General features: G+C 43.4%; 1 protein-coding gene across 1 annotated transcript in view; it reads right to left on the reverse strand.

Annotated features, from left to right (window-relative positions):
* The window catches only part of LOC136573688 (excitatory amino acid transporter 5-like), a 94,188-nt gene that overhangs the window by 41,982 nt on the left and 26,604 nt on the right, over positions 1-25,602 (reverse strand). The window contains exons 2-3 of the mRNA XM_066574951.1: positions 16,410-16,489; positions 3,417-3,629 (exon numbers count right to left, since the gene is read on the reverse strand). Coding sequence (XP_066431048.1) covers positions 3,417-3,629; positions 16,410-16,489 — 293 coding nt within the window. The remainder of the gene's footprint in view (positions 1-3,416; positions 3,630-16,409; positions 16,490-25,602) is intronic.

Below are 25,602 nucleotides of genomic sequence, written 5' to 3' on the forward strand. Positions count from 1 at the left end.
TAGGGCTGATCCCTCTGCACTGTGACCGCCCTTCAGATATTTGTAGACCCCTATTAAGTCTCCTCTCAGCCTTCTCTTCTGCTAAACATTCCCAGATCCTTTAACCGTTCCTCATAGGACATGATTTGCAGACCGCTCACCATCTTGGTAACTCTTCTCTGAACTTGCTCCTGTTTGTCTATGTCTTTTTTAAAGTGGGGTGCCCAGAACTGGACCCAGTATTCCAGATGAGGTCTGACTAAGGAAGAGTAGAGGGGATAATGACCTCCCGTGATCTAGACTCTATGCTTCTCTTAATACATCCCAGAATTGTGTTTGCCTGTTTGGCTGCTGCATCACATTGTTGACTCATGTTCAGTCTATGATCTATTAGTATACCCAAGTCTTTTTCACATGTGCTGCTGCTTAGCCCAATTCCTCCCATTCTGTATGTGCTTTTTTCATTTTTCTTGCCCAGATGTAGGAGTTTGCATTTCTCCTTGTTAAATACCATTCTGTTAGTCGCCGCCCACTGTGCAAGCTTTTCTAGATCTTTTTAAATCCTCTCTCTTCCCTAGTGTTCGCTATCCCTCCTAGCTTTGTGTCGTTAGCAAATTTGATGAGTTTTCCCACAATTCCCTCCTCCACATCATTTATAACAATGTTGACCAACACTGGGCCTAGGACAGAGCCTTGTGGTCCCCACCTGATACATTCTTCCACTTGGATGTGCATCCATTTATGATCACTCTTTGAAGAGAGGATGGTAGAGCCACCGTGAACCCCTGCCATCTTGTACCACACTGTCTTTTCCAGCTGAAGGCCTGGTTCTCGGTCGCTGCAGTTGGACCAGATGACCCTGGAGGTTCCTTCCAACGCTACCATTTTATGATTTATCCATTGGAAAGGTAGCTAGTATATGAGTCAATATCTGACCTTTTAACAGGCCTTGCAATGTGATTAGGGATGCAAGGCAAAGCAGACTATCCATGTACATACAGCTGGTTATTGTCCCTCATTATTGGATAGTAAGATTCTAGTTGGCCAGGTAAGAAGCCAATAGTGTGTGAGGCACAAAAATCTGAATCTGACCCTGTGCACACGGGACTCCAAAAAAAGTCAGCTTTTTGTGCCATGCACTGATTGCGATTTACATGACTATTTGCTCTATGCTGTGTGAAGCTTGGGCATCTAATGAATAAATATGTTATGGACATAGATGCAGACCCACTGGACCAACCAACCTGTTTGGCTTTTGAGCTACTCCCATTGTGGCTTGCAGCGGACTCCTGGTGGTCAGATGTGAAATCTCGCCCTTAGTCAGTAAGAAAGATGGGGGAACCCCTGCCTATAAGTGGGGTAGGCATCCTGATAAGAACAGCCCCACTGTCTTACTCTCTGGCCTGACTATCCCTAATGGAAAACAGGAGCAAAGTACTGGGCACAGGGTGCACAAATACCACAGGACTGGGCTATACAAACCATGGAACCAGGAACGGTACCAGGGCTGGATTAGGCAGCAGACAGACGTGCACAAAGACACAAGCAAGATCAGGGACAGGATCAGATGGCAAACAAAGGTACACACAGGAATAGGTACAGGATGCCTAAGCTGGGTGACTGGAGCAGGCTGACACCAGGCTAAGAAACAAACGTCAGGAAGCAGAAAACATACAAGACAAAGGGCAGACTGAGAAGACAGGAGTGGGGAAGCTATGCAGGATGACAGAACCAAACATACAAAACGAGATAAGGTGCAGAGACAGGGGGCAACCAATAAACAGAATACAGATACAGGTATAGGATCAAACCGACAATAAAGATAGGAACAAGCAACCTGGGAAAGCTGGGTGTCAGAGACTGACACAACAACAGTTCTCAGGCAAGGAAGAAATGCCGCAACCCAGCTTAAATAGGAAAATAATGCCTATTAACCCCACAGCTGGGCTGAGAGCCAGAGAACTGGTTAACTCTCTTAGTACTGGAAGCAAACAGACATATAGAGTCCATACACAGGAGAAGCAGAGCGATGCTCACGTCTGCCTGGAACCCCAAGAAGGCGGCAGACACAGGTAGCAGACCTCACAAAATACTAGAGCATGTCTCACCCCATGTAGTGGTGCCAGTGTTTTGTATAAAAGACAGGGTATGGCATGTAAGTTGTTGTGTTTGACTGCTGTGGTGGAGTGAGCAGCAAATACAAGAGGTCGGTGCAAGGTTGGGAGGCACAAGAAAATCCCAGGAAGCCTGCTGTGTGAAAGAGCTTCAGGAAGAGCCCTGCGACCTCCAGGTTGGAGATGAGAGTGGCCCGTCAGCATGGACTATCATAGCTATGGGATGAGCTGGACTTGGGACCAGCTGGAGGTCACAGTGACTATGTACTGTAACTCCCAACGGGTTATGTTAAGAGTGAAAGTGGTGCTTGTAGTTTGTGATGCCAATTTGCAGCATGCCACAACGAAGGGGCAGTAATGTACTCTGACTCACTCAATCATGCTACAAATAAGAATGACGGTGGGGGCGCTGGTTTCTGGAGGGTTTTGCAGCATGGTGTAGGTTTACCCTAGTGGGAATTAGCTCCAGGAGTCACGGGAAGAGTTAAACAGCAAAACTACCTTTTTATTGGAGGTTCAGGCAAACAAGGTGGTGTTCCATACAGTCCATGTCCGTACATCTGGATTTTAGAATCTGGTGGCTAGAGATACCACTTTTCTACCCCAAATTCCTATACTGCTTGTCCAGCCCTGGGAAATAATAAGCGTTGTATCTGGCACCTCTCCTCTGCCTCAGACTCAGGGATGAAGCCATCCCGTAACCAGCAGTCTGCACTTATGGCTACACATATCCTTCACCAACTAACTCTTCAGAACTGGGCAAGTGTATATATGGACTCTTGGTCCTCCCATGAGCATGAGGCTCAGGGGCTAGACAGGAACCTGAGAATGCATAGTCATAGTGTTCTACATTGACTACACTGGGGTCTTTATTCTCAATCCCTGTGAGGTGGTGTAGACTCTGCTACGAAATACAGAATGACCCCCAAGTTGCAGTTCCCAGTATAGATTCATCAATTGGTTGCCAGATGCAGCAGAAATTACAGGCTAGGAGTAAGAGCAGACATAAAGCAGGATGGTGGAGCCAGCCAGGAACATGGAACGGGACCAGGAAGACCAAATACTGAGCGCGGAGTGTTTAGCGCATGCTGTATATATCGCGCACCTGGATTGTGTCAGTGCATTAGGCTGGGCCCATTTGCTCTACTCATAGAAAATTGAAAATAGTCACAAATTTTTGTGCAAGTGTGGCCTGCACTAAAACTTGTGACTAATTCACACCAGAAAACTGTCTCATATGATCTAAACTCCCCCCAGGTATATGCAGCTAAAGCAGTGAGGAAGGTGGTCCATACAGCGCAGTATCAGCAGTAATTCACGCACCTTATTAGGTCTAGTAAAGCATCTGCAGAGCTGAGGACAGGCTTTCCACCACTATGATCCTCCTTTTGCGCTGCGGCACCAGGATGAATGGAAATCACCAAGATGATGCCTACTGCAACAGCCAGAAAGGTCGTCCAGAGATAATATGTGATCGTTATCAGGCCCATTCTTCCGCAAACCTTTGAATCCATTGTTGCTAATCCAGACATTAAACTGAAAGATGAAGAATTGTTTTTAGCAATCACAGCAATCCAATCATTTCCATTGTGCGAGTTACGGATTTCAAACACCGGGGCAGATTTACTAATACTGATGAATATTAGGCACACCGGGGCAGATTTACTAATACTGATGAATATTAGGCACACTGGGGCAGATTTACTAATACTGATGAATATTAGGCACACCGGGGCAGATTTACTAATACTGATGAATATTAGGCGCACTGAGGTAGATTTACTAATACTGATGAATATTAGGCACACCGGGGCAGATTTACTAATACTGATGAATATTAGGCCCACTGGGGCAGATTTACTAATACTGATGAATATTAGGCACACTGGGGCAGATTTACTAATACTGATGAATATTAGGCGCACTGGGGCAGATTTACTAATACTGATGAATATTAGGCACACTGGGGCAGATTTACTAATACTGATGAATATTAGGCGCACTGGGGCAGATTTACTAATACTGATGAATATTAGGCACACTGGGCAGATTTACTAATACTGATGAATATTAGGCACACCGGGGCAGATTTACTAATACTGATGAATATTAGGCGCACTGGGGCAGATTTACTAATACTGATGAATATTAGGCACACTGGGGCAGATTTACTAATACTGATGAATATTAGGCACACCGGGGCAGATTTACTAATACTGATGAATATTAGGCACACCGGGGCAGATTTACTAATACTGATGAATATTAGGCACACCGGGGCAGATTTACTAATACTGATGAATATTAGGCATACTGGGGTAGATTTACTAATACTGATGAATATTAGGCCCACTGGGGCAGATTTACTAATACTGATGAATATTAGGCGCACTGGGGCAGATTTACTAATACTGATGAATATTAGGCACACTGGGGCAGATTTACTAATACTGATGAATATTAGGCACACTGGGGCAGATTTACTAATACTGATGAATATTAGGCACACCGGGGCAAATTTACTAACACTGATGAATATTAGGCACACTGGGGCAGATTTACTAATACTGATGAATATTAGGCACACTGGGCAGATTTACTAATACTGATGAATATTAGGCACACTGGGGCAGATTTACTAATACTGATGAATATTAGGCACACTGGGGCAGATTTACTAATACTGATGAATATTAGGCGCACTGGGGCAGATTTACTAATACTGATGAATATTAGGCACACTGGGGCAGATTTACTAATACTGATGAATATTAGGCGCACTGGGGCAGATTTACTAATACTGATGAATATTAGGCACACTGGGCAGATTTACTAATACTGATGAATATTAGGTGCACTGGGGCAGATTTACTAATACTGATGAATATTAGGCGCACTGGGGCAGATTTACTAATACTGATGAATATTAGGCACACTGGGCAGATTTACTAATACTGATGAATATTAGGCACACTGGGGCAGATTTACTAATACTGATGAATATTAGGCACACTGGGGCAGATTTACTAATACTGATGAATATTAGGCGCACTGGGGTAGATTTACTAATACTGATGAATATTAGGCACACTGGGGCAGATTTACTAATACTGATGAATATTAGGCCCACTGGGGCAGATTTACTAATACTGATGAATATTAGGCGCACTGGGGCAGATTTACTAATACTGATGAATATTAGGCGCACTGGGGCAGATTTACTAATACTGATGAATATTAGGCACACTGGGGCAGATTTACTAATACTGATGAATATTAGGCACACTGGGGCAGATTTACTAATACTGATGAATATTAGGCACACTGGGGCAGATTTACTAATACTGATGAATATTAGGCGCACTGGGGCAGATTTACTAATACTGATGAATATTAGGCACACTGGGGCAGATTTACTAATACTGATGAATATTAGGCGCACTGGGGCAGATTTACTAATACTGATGAATATTAGGCACACTGGGGCAGATTTACTAATACTGATGAATATTAGGCGCACTGGGGCAGATTTACTAATACTGATGAATATTAGGCGCACTGGGGCAGATTTACTAATACTGATGAATATTAGGCACACTGGGGCAGATTTACTAATACTGATGAATATTAGGCACACTGGGGCAGATTTACTAATACTGATGAATATTAGGCGCACTGGGGCAGATTTACTAATACTGATGAATATTAGGCACACTGGAGCAGATTTACTAATACTGATGAATATTAGGCACACTGGGGCAGATTTCCTAATACTGATGAATATTAGGCACACTGGGCAGATTTACTAATACTGATGAATATTAGGCACACTGGGGCAGATTTACTAATACTGATGAATATTAGGCACACTGGGGCAGATTTACTGATACTGATGAATATTAGGCGCACTGGGGCAGATTTACTAATACTGATGAATATTAGGCACACTGGGGCAGATTTACTAATACTGATGAATATTAGGCACACTGGGGCAGATTTACTAATACTGATGAATATTAGGTGCACTGGGGCAGATTTACTAATACTGATGAATATTAGGTGCACTGGGGCAGATTTACTAATACTGATGAATATTAGGCACACTGGGGCAGATTTACTAATACTGATGAATATTAGGCACACTGGGCAGATTTACTAATACTGATGTATATTAGGCACACTGGGGCAGATTTACTAATACTGATGAATATTAGGCACACTGGGGGCAGATTTACTAATACTGATGAATATTAGGCACACTGGGGCAGATTTACTAATACTGATGAATATTAGGCACACTGGGCAGATTTACTAATACTGATGAATATTAGGCACACTGGGGCAGATTTACTAATACTGATGAATATTAGGCACACCGGGGCAGATTTACTAATACTGATGAATATTAGGCACACTGGGGCAGATTTACTAATACTGATGAATATTAGGCGCACTGGGGCAGATTTACTAATACTGATGAATATTAGGCACACTGGGCAGATTTACTAATACTGATGAATATTAGGCACACTGGGGCAGATTTACTAATACTGATGAATATTAGGCACACTGGGGCAGATTTACTAATACTGATGAATATTAGGCGCACTGGGGTAGATTTACTAATACTGATGAATATTAGGCACACTGGGGCAGATTTACTAATACTGATGAATATTAGGCCCACTGGGGCAGATTTACTAATACTGATGAATATTAGGCGCACTGGGGCAGATTTACTAATACTGATGAATATTAGGCGCACTGGGGCAGATTTACTAATACTGATGAATATTAGGCACACTGGGGCAGATTTACTAATACTGATGAATATTAGGCACACTGGGGCAGATTTACTAATACTGATGAATATTAGGCACACTGGGGCAGATTTACTAATACTGATGAATATAGAGGCACACTGGGGCAGATTTACTAATACTGATGAATATTAGGCACACTGGGGCAGATTTACTAATACTGATGAATATTAGGCGCACTGGGGCAGATTTACTAATACTGATGAATATTAGGCACACTGGGCAGATTTACTAATACTAATGAATATTAGGCACACTGGGGCAGATTTACTAATACTGATGAATATTAGGCACACTGGGGCAGATTTACTAATACTGATGAATATTAGGCGCACTGGGGCAGATTTACTAATACTGATGAATATTAGGCGCACTGGGGCAGATTTACTAATACTGATGAATATTAGGCACACTGGGGCAGATTTACTAATACTGATGAATATTAGGCACACTGGGGCAGATTTACTAATACTGATGAATATTAGGCGCACTGGGGCAGATTTACTAATACTGATGAATATTAGGCACACTGGGGCAGATTTACTAATACTGATGAATATTAGGCGCACTGGGGCAGATTTACTAATACTGATGAATATTAGGCACACTGGGGCAGATTTACTAATACTGATGAATATTAGGCACACCGGGGCAGATTTACTAATACTGATGAATATTAGGCACACTGGAGCAGATTTACTAATACTGATGAATATTAGGCACACTGGGGCAGATTTCCTAATACTGATGAATATTAGGCACACTGGGCAGATTTACTAATACTGATGAATATTAGGCACACTGGGGCAGATTTACTAATACTGATGAATATTAGGCACACTGGGGCAGATTTACTGATACTGATGAATATTAGGCGCACTGGGGCAGATTTACTAATACTGATGAATATTAGGCACACTGGGGCAGATTTACTAATACTGATGAATATTAGGCACACTGGGGCAGATTTACTAATACTGATGAATATTAGGTGCACTGGGGCAGATTTACTAATACTGATGAATATTAGGTGCACTGGGGCAGATTTACTAATACTGATGAATATTAGGCACACTGGGGCAGATTTACTAATACTGATGAATATTAGGCACACTGGGCAGATTTACTAATACTGATGTATATTAGGCACACTGGGGCAGATTTACTAATACTGATGAATATTAGGCACACTGGGGGCAGATTTACTAATACTGATGAATATTAGGCACACTGGGGCAGATTTACTAATACTGATGAATATTAGGCACACTGGGCAGATTTACTAATACTGATGAATATTAGGCACACTGGGGCAGATTTACTAATACTGATGAATATTAGGCACACCGGGGCAGATTTACTAATACTGATGAATATTAGGCACACTGGGGCAGATTTACTAATACTGATGAATATTAGGCGCACTGGGGCAGATTTACTAATACTGATGAATATTAGGCGCACTGGGGCAGATTTATTATTGCCTGTCTACCAGAATTCTGGATTACAAAAGTTGGAATTTTAGGGCATTTACACTGGGCCTCGCAACTTTTCACCAAATGGGCAAAGCCTCGTGTTGGAGGGCATGGCTGCGTGTGGATTGCCAGTGGGTCATTCTGGGTGACAAATTTGTACAGCTATAAAAAATAATAATCTGTATTTGTATAGCGCCAATATATTCCGCAGCGCTTACATAGACAGGGGGATACAGAAAGACAAAAGTACAAACATTACAGAACCACGGCTACATAGTAATCAGCTGATGGAAACAATGGGGGTGCGGGTCCTGCTCCAACCAGCTTACATACTACAAGTAATGGGGTGATACAGAAGGTAAAGAGGCTGGAGATGTGCACGGTGTGGCGAGGTGGAGATGTGCACGGTATGGCGAGGTGGAGATGTGCACGGTATGGCGGGGTGGAGATGGGCAGGGTATGGCGGGGTGGAGATGGGCAGGGTATGGCGGGGTGGAGATGGGCAGGGTATGGCGGGGTGGAGATGGGCAGGGTATGGTGGGGTGGAGATGTGCCCGGTATGGTGGGGTGGAGGGTGAGGGATGTTATACACACAGACAATGGTCAGACATTTAGCAGTGTGAAGGCCGAATCGGTATGACTGCAGGAGCGGCTTATGATGGCTAGCATGGATTGCAGTCAGTAGGTCAGGGAGCATGTTATCAGGCGGAGTACAGAGAGGTTTGTTTAGGGAATGCGGTATGCCTCCCTGAAGAGGTGTGTTTTTAGAGCACGCCTGAAGTTCTGTTAGTCCTGGATTGCCCAGGTATCCTTTGGTAGTGCGTTCCAGAGGACCGGTGCAGCTCTGGAGAAGTCTTGGAGGTGGGAGTGAGAAGTTCGAATTAAAGGGGCGCTCAGTCTGGTTTTGTTAGTAGAGCGGAGAGCCCGGGCTAGGTGATGGATTGAGATGAGGGAGGCGATATAGGGGGGCGCTGCGCTGTGGAGGGCTTTGTGGATGAGGGTAGCGAGTTTAAATTGAATTCTGTATGTAACGGGCAGCCAGTGCAGTGACCGGCACAGGGCAGAGGCGTCTGAGTAGTGGCTGGACAGGAAGATGAGCCTGGCTGCTGCTATAAACACTTTTGTCCATTTTTTTACCATCTACTGGTTGGCTTAGTTCCTGTCGAAATTTTGGCACATGTTGCTGCATTTAAACCCCAGCCCTTTGACCCTGAAGCACAGTAGTTTATTCTTTCTGGTGTGTTTGCTTCGTAAATAGATCTAAAACCTAATGCACTATTATGCACAAATTTTGGTTCATTTTATGATGAGCTTTAGGTGAAATAACATTAATAATTTTGCCCCTCTGTTCTCTAGAAACATTCTTGTTCTACACTTCAATAACATTTTACAAATATTACTTAATTCAAAACTAGCTGATATACCCGGATTTGGCCAAGGTAATTCAGTACAGGTCTTTACTTGTTGTTCACATGGAAACATTTTCTGAAGTCGTGGTTACTTCAGAGGACGTGAGGAATAACATACGTATACACATAGAGGAGCGTTAGATTCTCCTCAGACTGCATGTGCGATGTCCCTCTGCAGAATGTGCCACCCCTCCCACTCTCCTCACTTTATACCCTTAAGGGCAATGCCCTTTTTTGTTCAATGTTACCACAAGACTGGAGGTTGCAGCCTGTTCTTAGCCTTAAAGGCATACTCCATCCCTGCAGTCCATGGCCACTACCTTATGTACTATACAGCCTTGCAGTATATACACATAGAAGGAAGGTAGATTCTCCTCAGTGATTACACATGGAGGGAAGGTAGATTCTCCTCAGTATATACACATAGAGGGGAGGTAGATTCTCCTCAGTATATACACATAGAGGTGAGGTAGATTCTCCTCAGTGTATACACATAGAGGTGAGGTAGATTCTCCTCAGTGTATACACATAGAGGTGAGGTAGATTCTCCTCAGTGTATACACATAGAGGTGAGATAGATTCTCCTCAGTGTATACACATAGAGGTGAGGTAGATTCTCCTCAGTGTATACACATAGAGGTGAGGTAGATTCTCCTCAGTGTATACACATAGAGGTGAGGTAGATTCTCCTCAGTATATACACATAGAGGTGAGGTAGATTCTCCTCAGTATATACACATAATGGTGAGGTAGATTCTCCTCAGTATATACACATAGAGGTGAGGCAGATGCTCCTCAGTATATACACATAGAGGTGAGGTAGATTCTCCTCAGCATATACACACGGAGGTGAGGTAGATTCTCCTCAGTATATACACACAGAGGTGAGGTATATTCTTCTCAGTATATACACACGGAGGTGAGGTAAATTCTCCTCAGTATATACACATAGAGGGGAGGTAGATTCTCCTCAGTATATACACATAGTGGTGAGGTAGATTCTCCTCGGTATATACACATAGAGGTGAGGTAGATTCTCCTCAGTATATACACATAGAGGTGAGGTAGATTCTCCTCAGTATATACACATAGAGGTGAGGTAGATGCTCCTCAGTATATACACATAGAGGTGAGGTAGATTCTCCTCAGTATATACATAGAGGTGAGGTAGATTCTCCTCAGTATATATACATAGAGGTGAGGTAGATTCTCCTCAGTATATACACATAGAGGTGAGGTAGATGCTCCTCAGTATATACACATAGAGGTGAGGTAGATTCTCCTCAGTATATACACATAGAGGTGAGGTAGATTCTCCTCAGTATATACATAGAGGTGAGGTAGATTCTCCTCAGTATATATACATAGAGGTGAGGTAGATTCTCCTCAGCATATACACATAGAGGTGAGGTAGATGCTCCTCAGTATATACACATAGACGTGAGGTAGATTCTCCTCAGTATATACACATAGAGGTGAGGTAGATTCTCCTCAGTATATACACATAGAGGTGAGGTAGATTCTCCTCAGTATATACACATAGAGGGGAGGTAGATTCTCCTCAGTATATACACATAGAGGTGAGAAAGATTCTCCTCAGTATATACACATAGTGGTGAGGTAGATTTTCCTCAGTATATACACATAGAGGGGAGGTAGATTCTCCTCAGTATATACACATAGAGGGGAGGTAGATTCTCCTCAGTATATACACATAGAGGTGAGGTAGATTCTCCTCAGTATATACACATAGAGGTGAGGTAGATTCTCCTCAGTATATACACATAGAGGTGGGGTAGATTCTCCTCAGTATATACGCATAGAGGTGAGGTAGATTCTCCTCAGTATATACACATAGAGGTGAGGTAGATTCTCCTCAGTATATACACACAGAGGTGAGGTAGATTATTCTCAGTATATACACATAGAGGTGGGGTAGATTCTCCTCAGTATATACACATAGAGGTGAGGTAGATTCTCCTCAGTATATACATATAGTGGTGAGATAGATTCTCCTCAGTATATACACATAGAGGTGAGATAGATTCTCCTCAGTATATACACATAGAGGTGAGGTAGATTCTCCTCAGTATATACACATAGAGGGGAGGTAGATTCTCCTCAGTATATACACATAGTGGTAAGGTAGATTCTCCTCAGTATATACACATAGAGGTGAGGTAGATTCCCCTCAGTATATACACATAGAGGGGAGGTAGATTCTCCTCAGTATATACATATAGTGGTGAGATAGATTCTCCTCAGTATATACACATAGGGGTGAGGTAGATTCTCCTCAGTATATACACATAGTGGTGAGGTAGATTCTCCTCAGTATATACACATAGGGGTGAGGTAGATTCTCCTCAGTATATACACATAGTGGTGAGGTAGACTCTCCTTAGTATATACACATAGAGGTGAGGTAGATGCTCCTCAGTATATACACATATAGGGGAGGTAGATTCTCCTCAGTATATACACATAGGGGTGAGGTAAATTCTCCTCAGTATATACACATAGTGGTGAGGTAGATTCTCCTCAGTATATACACATAGAGGTGAGGTAGATGCTCCTCAGTATATACACATAGAGGAGAGGTAGATTCTCCTCAGTATATATACATAGAGGGGAGGTAGATTCTCCTCAGTATATACACATAGAGGGGAGGTAGATTCTCCTCAGTATATACACATAGAAGTGAGCTAGATTTTCCTCAGTATATACACACAGAGGTGAGGTAGATTCTCCTCAGTATATACGCAGAGGTGAGGTAGATTCTCCTCAGTATATACACATAGTGGTGAGGTAGATTCTCCTCAGTATATACACATAGAGGTGAGGTAGATTCTCCTCAGTATATACGCAGAGGTGAGGTAGATTCTCCTCAGTATATACTCATAGAGGGGAGGTACATTCTCCTCTGTATATACACATAGAGGTGAGGCAGATGCTCCTCAGTATATACACATATAGGTGAGGTAGATTCTCCTCAGTATATACACACACAGAGGTGAGGTAGATTCTCCTCAGTATATACACACAGAGGTGAGGTAGATTCTCCTCAGTATATACACACAGAGGGGAGGTAGATTCTCCTCAGTATATACACATAGAGGTGAGGTAGATTCTCTTCAGTATATACACACAGAGGTGAGGTAAATTCTCCTCAGTATATACACATAGAGGGGAGGTAGATGGGAGGCTGTAGCCCCTTCTTAGCCTTAAAGACTCCATTCCTGCAGTCCATGGCACCTTCCTTATGTACTTTACAGCCTATATACACACACACAGAGGTGAGGTAGATTCTCCTCAGTATATACACATAGAAGGAGGTAGATTCTCCTCAGTATATACACATAGAGGTGAGGTAGATTGTCCTCAGTATGTACACGAAGAGGTGAGGTAGATTCTCCTCAGTATATACACATAGTGGTGAGGTGGATTCTCCTCAGTATATACACGAAGAGGTGAGGTAGATTCTCCTCAGTATTTACACATAGAGGTGAGGTAGATTCTCCTCAGTATATACACATAGAGGTGAGGTAGATTCTCCTCAGTATATACACATAGAGGTGAGGTAGATTCTTCTCAGAATATACACATAGAGGTGAGGTAGATTCTCCTCAGTATATACACATAGAGGTGAGGTAGATTCTCCTCAGTATACACACATAGAGGTGAGGTAGATTCTCTTCAGTATATACACACAGAGGTGAGGTATATTCTTCTCAGTATATATACACATAGAGGTGAGGTAGATTCTCCTCAGTATATACACATAGAGGTGAGGTAGATTCTCCTCAGTATATACACATAGAGGTGAGGTAGATTCCCCTCAGTATATACACAGAGAGGGGAGGTAAATTCTCCTCAGTATATACACATAGAGGGGAGGTAGATGGGAGGCTGTAGCCCCTTCTTAGCCTTAAAGACTCCATTCCTGCAGTCCATGGCACCTTCCTTATGTACTTTACAGCCTATATACACACACACAGAGGTGAGGTAGATTCTCCTCAGTATATACACATAGAAGGAGGTAGATTCTCCTCAGTATATACACATAGAGGTGAGGTAGATTGTCCTCAGTATGTACACGAAGAGGTGAGGTAGATTCTCCTCAGTATATACACATAGTGGTGAGGTGGATTCTCCTCAGTATATACACGAAGAGGTGAGGTAGATTCTCCTCAGTATTTACACATAGAGGTGAGGTAGATTCTCCTCAGTATATACACATAGAGGTGAGGTAGATTCTCCTCAGTATATACACATAGAGGTGAGGTAGATTCTTCTCAGAATATACACATAGAGGTGAGGTAGATTCTCCTCAGTATATACACATAGAGGTGAGGTAGATTCTCCTCAGTATACACACATAGAGGTGAGGTAGATTCTCCTCAGTATATACACATAGAAGGAGGTAGATTCTCCTCAGTATATACACATAGAAGGAGGTAGATTCTCCTCAGTATATACACATAGAGGTGAGGTAGATTCTCCTCAGTATATACACACAGAGGTGAGGTAGATTCTCCTCAGTATATACACACAGAGGTGAGGTAGATTCTCCTCAGTATATACACATAGAGGTGAGGTAGATTCTCCTCAGTATATACACATAGAAGGAGGTAGATTCTCCTCAGTATATACACATAGTGGTGAGGTAGATTCTCCTCAGTATATACACATAGAGGTGAGGTAGATTGTCCTCAGTATGTACACGAAGAGGTGAGGTAGATTCTCCTCAGTATATACACATAGTGGTGAGGTGGATTCTCCTCAGTATATACACGAAGAGGTGAGGTAGATTCTCCTCAGTATTTACACATAGAGGTGAGGTAGATTCTCCTCAGTATATACACATAGAGGTGAGGTAGATTCTCCTCAGTATATACACATAGAGGGGAGGTAGATTCTCCTCAGTTTATACACATAGAGGTGAGGTAGATTCTCCTCAGTATATACACATAGAGGGGAGGTATATTCTCAGTATATACACAGAGAGGGGAGGTAGATTCTTCTCAGTATATACACATAGAGGTGAGGTAGATTCTCCTCAGTATATACACATAGAGGTGAGGTAGATTCTCCTCAGTATATACACATAGAGGTGAGGTAGATTCTCCTCAGTATACACACATAGAGGTGAGGTAGATTCTCCTCAGTATATACACATAGAGGTGAGGTAGATTCTCCTCAGTATATACACATAGAGGTGAGGTAGATTCTCCTCAGTATATACACATAGAGGTGAGGTAGATTCTCCTCAGTATATACACATAGAGGTGAGGTAGATTCTCCTCAGTATATACACATAGAGGTGAGGTGGATTCTCCTCAGTATATACACATAGAGGTGAGGTGGATTCTCCTCAGTATATACACATAGAGGTGAGGTAGATTCTTCTCAGTATATACACATAGTGGTGAGGTAGATTCTCCACAGTATATACACATAGAGGGAGGTAGATTCTCCTCAATATATACACATAAGGGGTGAGGTAGATTCTCCTCAGTATACACACATAGAGGTGAGGTAGATTCTCCTTAGTATACAAAATCCCTTCCCTAGGCTCTATGGTGTCGGAGAAAAGAACAATCCACCAGAAAGCAAATGACGACAGCATACGCCAAACCTCAATATGGAGAGGCAGGAAACCGCTGGGCAAGAAACTGCGCGCTTCTTTGCCAGTCCTGGATCCACTAGAACCGGAAGTAGGAAGAACCAATGTATCGGAAGAGAAGCAGCATCCACGGATATTTATCTCAATACTTTAATTCATCCAGCATAAATCAACGTTTCAACCATGCTATGGTCTGAAGACCATAGCATGGTTGAAACGTTGTTTTATGCTGGATGAATTAAAGTTTTGAGATAAATATCCGTGGATGCTGCTTCTCTTCCGATACATTGGAGAAAAGAACAATGTCACGTATCGTCGATTTTCACAGTTTTTTATGCTTAGAATTAAATATTGAAGTTGAAGCCCCTTATTAGGGTGTAAAGAATGGTTTTGGCAAATTTCATGTTTTTGCGGTTCAGATGTGTGATATTAGTTATATTACATAGGGGTGCAATTACTTTCACACATAGAATTAAGTAATCGAATTGTAACCCCTTTACTTTTCCTATTTACGACTTAAGGAATGGTCGTGCCAAATCTCAAGTTTGTACGACACTGGGAAGTTAGAGAATCAATGGTGAGTCAGTCAGCCAGCGAGGGCTTTCACCTTTATATATATATAGATACACTGTTATATTACATACTGTATACTAAATGCCACTTGCGGCACTAACCCAGTGTTTTACAACTAACGTTAACAACACTACTAACAGCTAGTTACTTAATAAACAGGACAATAACGTATCTATATACATTTAAAGGCAATAAACATATATGCCAGGAGCAAAATTCACTGCAAAAATATATGTTTCACAGTTTTTTTTTTGTGAGTCCGAAATGCGCATGAAAACCGTGTGTGACCCAACCCACTGGAGTCAATGTGAATTGTGTGCGCAAATGTGTTTGTGTATAAGTCGTTAGTATGTAACAAGGATGAGTCTGGTGGCCCCTGAACACGACCATTCTACGGACATGACGCAAGTCACCTGGACGTGATGAGAGGTAGGATCAGCATCTTCAGCATTCTCATTAGCAGTTCTCCAGGGAAAGAAAAGTACTGTTTTTCCTGGAAAATGAAACATGAAATTAATGTAAAAGGCAAATATTTCCTCAAACAAACAAGTAGTTCACAAACCAGTTTTGAATTTGCTATTTCAGTCCATGTTGAGTATTTCCATTATAAGAACATCTATATTCGTCACGACAACCACAACGTTGTACGCAAAAGTTGTTAAAACATCGACACAGCAGATTCAGAACAGGAGGAGGTTGTTACTTATAGGGCTACAATAACAATACAAAGTCTAAACCAAAACCTGCCGGACACATCAGGAGGTCCAGAGCCGACACACAGCACAGCTTGTACTTCTGCATGTGATTTCAGTGGAGGACAGAAAGTAACAAGTCGTTTACACTTGAAAGAGCTCCTTCACACGAGCGTATTTATGCACGCAAATTTTGCATACGCAATACCATGAGCGATGTCACTCGTTCAAACGATAAATCAGCTTGTCTAAAAGCACCCTTAACCCTTTGCAATCCAATTTTGGATTCAGGGTTTCCTAGGGGGCTTTCTCTTTCGGCCATTATACAATGGCGGCATCTGCTGGCTAGAGCCAGTACTGCGGTATGTGACATGCTAGAGAGGCCCCAGACAACAGAGCAGCCAGTAATATACAGTAAGACTACCCTGCCGGATGTCTTCCAACATCGGAGCTGTACAGCCTACAATCAGAATGTCTTCAGACGTCAGACAGTGGATTGGAAAGGGTTAAGGCAGACTCACACGGCCGTATGTGCAAAAATGCATACAGTAGTGCAACGCTTTTGTGCTGTGAAGGGTTTTTTTGCGTATGTTTTACCACATGTTACTGTACCTTTTGCACTGATGGGGACCTTTTGGTGTCGGACACACCCATGCATCGATTAAAAATGCTGTGCAGCCTAATTAGTTCCCAGTGTATTGGTTTTTCCATGAAATTGCGCAGCGTAATGCACAATTAAGCAGGTATCAGGTGTGCATTAATGCACTCCCCATAGACTCCCATGGGGCCTTTTGTGCACAAATTTGCGCAAACATAGAACATGCTGCATTTTTTCACACGCGCAAGATGCACGCACAAAAACACATAGTGTGAGGGAGCCCATTGAACTGTATGGGTTCTGTTTTCTGAGTATTGCACGCGCAAATATGTCCATGGGAGTCCACTCTTAGGCCACCTGCAGACGAGCGGGTCGGATCCGGCAGCGAGAAATCTCGCCGCGCGATCCGACCCGAGCGCCTGCAGGGACGAGCGCGTACTCACCCGCGCCTGGCGGCCCCGGCTCTTTCATGTGCCGGCTGCCGCGCAGCCGGCGCATGCGCAGACCGGAGCCGGCGGCCGGGTGAGTGCGTGCCCCGCAGAAAATTAGGACATGCCGCGGTTTGTTTGCCGCGCGAGATTTCGCGCGGCCAAACCGCGGCCGTCTGCATAGGAGTGCGTATTTTAATGCACTCCTATGCAAACTTTCAGCGGCGGAAATCCCGCTGGAAATCCCGCGGCGGGATTTCCGCTCGTGTGCAGGCGGCCTTAGCGAGCAACTGTCTGGTACTTTGGTAGACCGGACCCTGCCAGCAAGGGCTTACAAGGGAAGAGACAGTAGGTGAGCGTAGAAGCTGTTCCTATGGTAGTGTAGTGACTACAGAGTTAGTGTAAGGTAAAAACACATTGCTGTAGGCGCAAGCACGCTCCCCGCTATGGATCATAGCTGAACAAGGGAAATTTCTTCCCCCTTCTAGCACACTAGATGAGAGCAGAGAAGGAGGTCCTGTGAGGAGCAGAGATTACCTAAGGGGAGACATCAAGAGATCAGGTCACAAATGTAAGGAGGGCACAGCCTATGTATGTACGTGCGTGCGTGTGTTACTCCGCCTCTGGTGACATCATCATTCTGCCCCTGGCAACATCATTGCAGGTCTTACAGTATATATAAAAACAGAGAGCCTGACCGACAGAAGAACAACAAAGTTAGAGATCTTGAAAGGGGAGGACAAAAAAACCACAATGCGAATGCAACTAAGACGTTATTATCTCAGACACAACTCAGCAGTTCTGACAGAAGACACTGACCTACCGCCACCACAGAGATCCGGTGGGCTGAATGACCTGTGGTGATGTCACTGCTGTGGGAGGAGCCATTGTGCAGTTTAGCAGAAAGTACTGTATACTAGATAAGCCGACAGCAGCAACCAGGACCTGTGATGATGTCGCTGTCATGTGATCACCTGTGTGGGTGGAGTTAGGAATCACATGACCAAGGAATGATCACTGTATCCAGAGCTGTGTGTGTGTGAATTAGGATGGAGGTAGTAGCGCTGTGTGTGTAATGTGCTGTGTGTGTAATGTGTGGGAATCAGGATGGATGTAGCAGAGCTGTGTGTGATGTGTGTGAATCAGGATGTAGCAGAGCTGTGTGTGTAATGTCTGGGAATCAAGATGGATGTAGTAGAGCTGTGTGTGATGTTTGGGGATCATAATTAATGTATCATGTAGCAGAGATGTTTGTGTGAATCAGGATGTAGTAGAGCTGTGTGTATCATGTGCTATCTGTGTAATGTGTGGGGTCAGGATGGATGTAGTACAACGGTGTGTGTGATGTGTGGGGATCATAACGGATGTACCATGTAGCAGAGCTGTGTGTGTAATGTTTGGGAATCAGGATGGATGTTGTAGAGCTGTGTGTGGATCATAATGGATATGTATCATGTAGTATAGCTGTGTGGCACAACCAGAAACACTGGTACTATAATTTCCTAATAATTACCAGTGTATGTATGTATGTTTATATATATATATACACAGTTAGGGCCAGAAATATTTGGACAGTAGCACAATTTTCGCGAGTTGGGCTCTGCATGCCACCGCATTGGATTTGAAATGAAGCCTCTACAACAGAATTCAGGTGCAGATTGTAACGTTTAATTTAAAGGGTTGAACAAAAATATCTGATAGAAAATGTAGGAATTGTACACATTTCTTTACAAACACTCCACATTTTAGGAGCTCAAAAGTAATTGGACAAATAAACAGAACCCAAACAAAATATTGTTTTTTCAATATTTTGTTGCGAATCCTTTGGAGGCAATCACTGCCTTAAGTCTGGAACCCATGGACATCACCAAACGCTGGGTTTCCTCCTTCTTAATGCTTTGCCAGGCCTTTACAGCCGCAGCCTTCAGGTCTTGCTTGTTTGTGGGTCTTTCCGTCTGAAGTCTGGATTTGAGCAAGTGAAATGCATGCTCAATTGGGTTAAGATCTGGTGATTGACTTGGCCATTGCAGAATGTTCCACTTTTTTGCACTCATGAACTCCTGGGTAGCTTTGGCTGTATGCTTGGGGTCATTGTCCATCTGTACTGTGAAGCGCCGTCCGATCAACTTTGCAGTATTTGGCTGAATCTGGGCTGAAAGTATATCCCGGTACACTTCAGAATTCATCCGGCTACTCTTGTCTGCTGTTATGTCATCAATAAACACAAGTGACCCAGTGCCATTGAAAGCCATGCATGCCCATGCCATCACGTTGCCTCCACCATGTTTTACAGAGGATGTGGTGTGCCTTGGATCATGTGCCGTTCCCTTTCTTCTCCAAACTTTTTTCTTCCCATCATTCTGGTACAGGTTGATCTTTGTCTCATCTGTCCATAGAATACTTTTCCAGAACTGGGCTGGCTTCTTGAGGTGTTTTTCGGCAAATTTAACTCTGGCCTGTCTATTTTTGGAATTGATGAATGGTTTGCATCTAGATGTGAACCCTTTGTATTTACTTTCATGGAGTCTTCTCTTTACTGTTGACTTAGAGACAGACACACCTACTTCCCTGAGAGTGTTCTGGACTTCAGTTGATGTTGTGAACGGGTTCTTCTTCACCAAAGAAAGTATGCGGCGATCATCCACCACCGTTGTCTTCCGTGGACGCCCAGGCCTTTTTGAGTTCCCAAGCTCACCAGTGAATTCCTTTTTTCTCAGAATGTACCCGACTGTTGATTTTGCTACTCCAAGCATGGCTGCTATCTCTCTGATGGATTTTTTCTTTTTTTTCAGCCTCAGGATGTTCTGCTTCACCTCAATTGAGAGTTCCTTTGACCGCATGTTGTCTGGTCACAGCAACAACTTCCAAATCCAAAACCACACACCTGGAATCAACCCCAGACCTTTTAACTACTTAATTGATTACAGGTTAATGAGGGAGACGCCTTCTGAGTTAATTGCAGCCCTTAGAGTCCATTGTCCAATTACTTTTGGTCCCTTGAAAAAGAGGAGGCTATGCATTACAGAGCTATGATTCCTAAACCCTTTCTCCGATTTGGATGTGGAAACTCTCATATTGCAGCTGGGAGTGTGCACTTTCAGCTCATATTACCGTATATACCGGCGTATAAGACGACTTTTGAACCCCGAAAAATCTGCTCTGCAGTCGGGGGTCGTCTTATGCGCCGGTAATACAAAAAAAAAAAGTGTAAAAAAAAAAATCATTACTCACCTCCCCCGGCGTTCTGTCGCGCTCCGGCAGGATGTCGCTCGCTCCTCGTCCCCGGCGCAGCATTGCTTTCTGAATGCGGGTCTTGAAATCCCCGCTTCCAGAAAGCTAATACACACGCCGTCAGCCGGTACAGCTATTCAATGACAGCATTGAATGGCTGTGATTGGCTAAAACACACGTGGCTTCAGCCAATCACACTATTCAATGACATCATTGAATAGTGTGATTGGCTGAAGCCACGTGTGTTTTAGCCAATCACAGCCATTCAATGATGTCATTGAATAGCTGAACCGGCTGACGGCGTGTGTATTAGCTTTCTGGAAGCGGGGATTTCAAGCCCCGCATTCAGAAAGCAATGCTGCGCCGGGGACGAGGAGCGAGCGACATCCTGCCGGAGCGCGACAGAACGCTGGGGGAGGTGAGTAATGATTTTTTTTTTCTCCATTGTAATACCGGCGTATAAGGTGAAAGTTGGGGGGTCGTCTTATACGCCCCGTCGCCTTATACGCCGGTATATACGGTATATATATAATTGTATTTCTGAACATGTTTTTGTAAGCAGCTAAAATAACAAAACTTGTGTCACTGTCCAAATATTTCTGGCCCTAACTGTATATATAAGCGAAAGCACTCACTGACTGACTCGCCACTAATTCTCTAACTTTCCGTTGTCATACAAAGTTGAAATTTGGCAGGAGAATTCTATAGGTCTTAAATAGGAAAAGTAAACTAAAGCCACAACTCGATTATTCAATTATAAGAACGAAACTAAGTGATCCCCTATGTAATGTAACTAATAACACACATCTAAACCGCACAAATATGAAAATTGCCACGTCAATTCTTTACATTGTGATAGGAAAAGTAAAGGGGTTGCAACTTCAATATTCAATTCTAAGCGTGAAAAACTGTGAAAATCCACGATACATGAGAGAGTTCTTTTCTTAGAAACCACAAAGCTTAGGAAAATTATTTGTATATGAGGAGAATCTACCTCACTTCTGTGTGTATATACTGAGAAGAATCTACCTCACCTCTATGTGTATATACTGAGGAGAATCTACCTCCCCTCTATGTGTATATACTGAGGAGAATCTACCTCACCTCTATGTGTATATACTGAGGAGAATCTACCTCACCTCTATGTGTATATACTGAGGAGAATCTACCTCAGCTCTATGTGTATATACTGAGGAGAATATACCTCACCTCTATGTGTATATACTGAGGAGAATCTACCTCTCCTCTATGCGTACATACTGAGGAGAATCTACCTCCCCTCTATGTGTATATACTGAGAAGAATCCACCTCACCTCTATGAGTATATACTGAGGAGAATCTACCTCCCGTCTATGTGTATATACTGAGGAGAATCTACCTCACCTCCATGTGTATATACTGAGGAGAATCTACCTCACCTCCATGTATAGATACTGAGGAGAAACTATCCGACCTCTATGTGTATATACTGAGGAGAATCTACCTCCCCTCTGTGTGTATATACTGAGGAGAATCTACCCTCACCTCTATGTGTATATACTGAGGAGAATCTACCTCACCTCTATGTGTATATACTGAGGAGAATCTACCTCACCTCCATGTATAGATACTGAGGAGAATCTATCTGACCTCTATGTGTATATACTGAGGAGAATCTACCTCCCCTCCATGTGTATATACTGAGGAGAATCTACCTCCCCTCTATGTGTGTATATACCGAGGAGAATCTACCTCTTCTCTATGTGTATATACTGAGGAGAATCTACCTCCCATCTATGTGTATATACTGAGGAGAATCTACCTCACCTCCATGTGTATATACTGAGGAGAATCTACCTCCCCTCTATGTGTATATACTGAGGAGAATCTACCTCCCCTCTATGTGTATATACTGAGGAGAATCTACATCCCCTCTGTGTATATACTGAGGAGAATCTACCTCACCTCTGTGTACATACTGAGGAGAATCTACCTCACCTCTATGTGTATATACTGAGGAGAATCTACCTCACCTCTGTGTGTATATACTGAGGAGAATCTACCTTCCCTCTATGTGTATATACCGAGGAGAATCTACCTTCCCTCTATGTGTATATACCGAGGAGAATCTATCTCACCTGTATGTGTATATACTGAGGGGAATCTACCTCACCTCTATGTGTATATACTGAGGAGAATCTACCTCACCTCTATGTGTATATACTGAGGAGAATCTACCTTCCCTCTATGTGTATATACTGAGGAGAATCTACCTCACCTCTGTGTGTATATACTGAGGAGAATCTACCTCACCTCTATGTGTATATACTGAGGAGAATCTATCTCACCTGTGTGTGTATATACTGAGGAGAATCTACCTTACCTCTATGTGTATATACCGAGGAGAATCTACCTCACCTCCATGTGTATATACTGAGGAGAATCTACCTCACCTCTGTGTGTATATACTGCAAGGCTGTATAGTACATAAGGTAGTGGCCATGGACTGCAGGGATGGAGTATGCCTTTATGGCTGAGAACAGGCTGCAGCCTCTAGTCTGGGGGTAAATTTGAATAAAAGGGGGTGTGACCATTAAGGGTATAAAATCAGGTGAGTTGAGGAGGGGCACATTCTGCAGAGGGACATCAGTACATGCAGCCTGAGCAGAATCTAACGCTCCTCTATGTGTATACGTATTTTATTCTTTGATTCCTCTGAAATAACCATGACTTCATTAAATTTTCTGTGCAAGCAACACGTGAACATCGGTACTAAGTTAGCTCAGGCTGAGATGGGTATATTGTTAATATTTTGGATATAGTGCAAAATCATCAGCTACCATGAGGCAGTGGACTTGTGCGTTGCAGTAAAAATGAAATGTTAAAGTTGGCCATATCTGTTAAGATTTTTTTATGGCCAAGTATGGTACAAAGAGTATGGTCTACAGAAGAACACCTGAAGGTTTGCAGGTTTTACTATAATGATGGATTCATACGGGTGTATATCGGGCAGGTTTCACGTGCAGCCAATATACGCTGCCCCTTTGACGCAATGGTTTACAATTAGAGATGAGCGAACGAACTCGTTAAGGGCGATTTTGCAATCAAGCATCGATATTTTCGAGTACTTAGCTACTTGAGTAAAAAGATTCGGGGGGCGCCGAGGGGCGGGGGCGGCGTGGTGGAGCGGGGGGTAGCAGTGGGGAACAGGGGGGAGCTCTCTTTCTCTCTCTCTCCCCCCACTCCCCTCTGCAACCCCCCGCTCACCCCCGGTGCCCCCCGAATCTTTTTCCCCGAGTAGTCAGATACTCGAAAATAGCAATGCTTGATTGCGAAATCGCCCTTAACGAGTACGTCCGCTCATCTCTATTTACAATGCATCAGTGCACATGGGTGTCTTTCCACGGCATAAAAGCACCCGGCCAGCCAAGATAGTGCTTTTCGGTCGGGCGCTTTCATGCCGCCGGCTGCTTAGACTCCTATGGGAGCCTATGACAGTTGTCGGAGAAGGGAGGTGGGAAGCAGTTTAGAAGCATGGCGGCTAAACTCCCACCCGCTTCCCAGCTCCTCGTCGCCTCTTGCCGGCTATTTGCAGTGGGAGGGACAGGGCAGAGCTAAACTCCACCCCCATACTGCCCCCTCCTTTTGCTGGCTATGCCAAGGGGCAGAGGGGGAGCTTAACACACTAGCTTCCGCCTCCTCCCCTTGCAGAGAGCTGGCCCAACAGCATTGCTGGCTCGGCGTATATGCACCGGGGTTGGGCCATCTGAAATGTTAGCTTTGTGCGCCCGTTCACACATTTTTATGGCACCGGCGTGGTTGGCTGCCGTGACCACATGTTCTCGACTTGGCATCAGTTTCAGCTGAGTAACCCAATCCCGTAGGGGAGAGCCTGAGCGGTGCCTCTAGATCTCATAGATGAGTAAAGTGTGTTTTATTGGTTTTTATGCCATTTTCACACCATTGTCCAATGGCTGCCCAGAATGGTACCATGGGCTGTGGCATGGTATATGGAGCTGTGCTATAGCCACCCATCAGCTGCTTGGCAGGCATCTGAATATAGGTCATCAATATTATGTATTCAGCAATGCCAACATTCTGGGCTAATCTTCATTTTATGGGTTTTTACAACATGATGATACTAAATATGTAAAGTTCTCATACAGAAGTTTTCTTTTAATAGTTTTTTTTGATTCATTCTGCAATCGTGATCATTTCTAAAATGCATTGTGATGCTACTGTATTTGGAAGTATTAGGTTGCTTGTCAGTGTGACGGCCTCATTAAGCACTGACAAAGATAGGCTCAGTAGGTGAAAGGGGCTGCCATGTTTCTGGTATTGCAACTCAGCTGGACTAAAGTCAGTGCAGACCTGCAATACCACACACAGCCTGCGGACAAGTGCGGAGCTATTTTGGAAACCCCTTTAAATCCCTAATGGCTATGCATTTACTGTGTTGTGGGAAGGGGTTAAAGCCCTAGTTTATCTGTAAGGCCCCTTGGGATCACACACCCGAGTGATTTTCTCCCGCATCGCGGGGAAAAGAGTGCAATGTGAGGTTCCCAATGGAAACAACGGGAAAGATTTGCTAATCCTCCCCTGCGACTTTCAGGATGACTACTTTACACATTTTTGGGTACATATAATGTTTTGTGAATTGTTTAGTAATTTGTTTTT

The sequence above is a fragment of the Eleutherodactylus coqui genome, chromosome 7, assembly GCF_035609145.1.
Source record: "Eleutherodactylus coqui strain aEleCoq1 chromosome 7, aEleCoq1.hap1, whole genome shotgun sequence".
In the NCBI taxonomy this organism is placed as follows: Eukaryota; Metazoa; Chordata; class Amphibia; order Anura; family Eleutherodactylidae; genus Eleutherodactylus; species Eleutherodactylus coqui.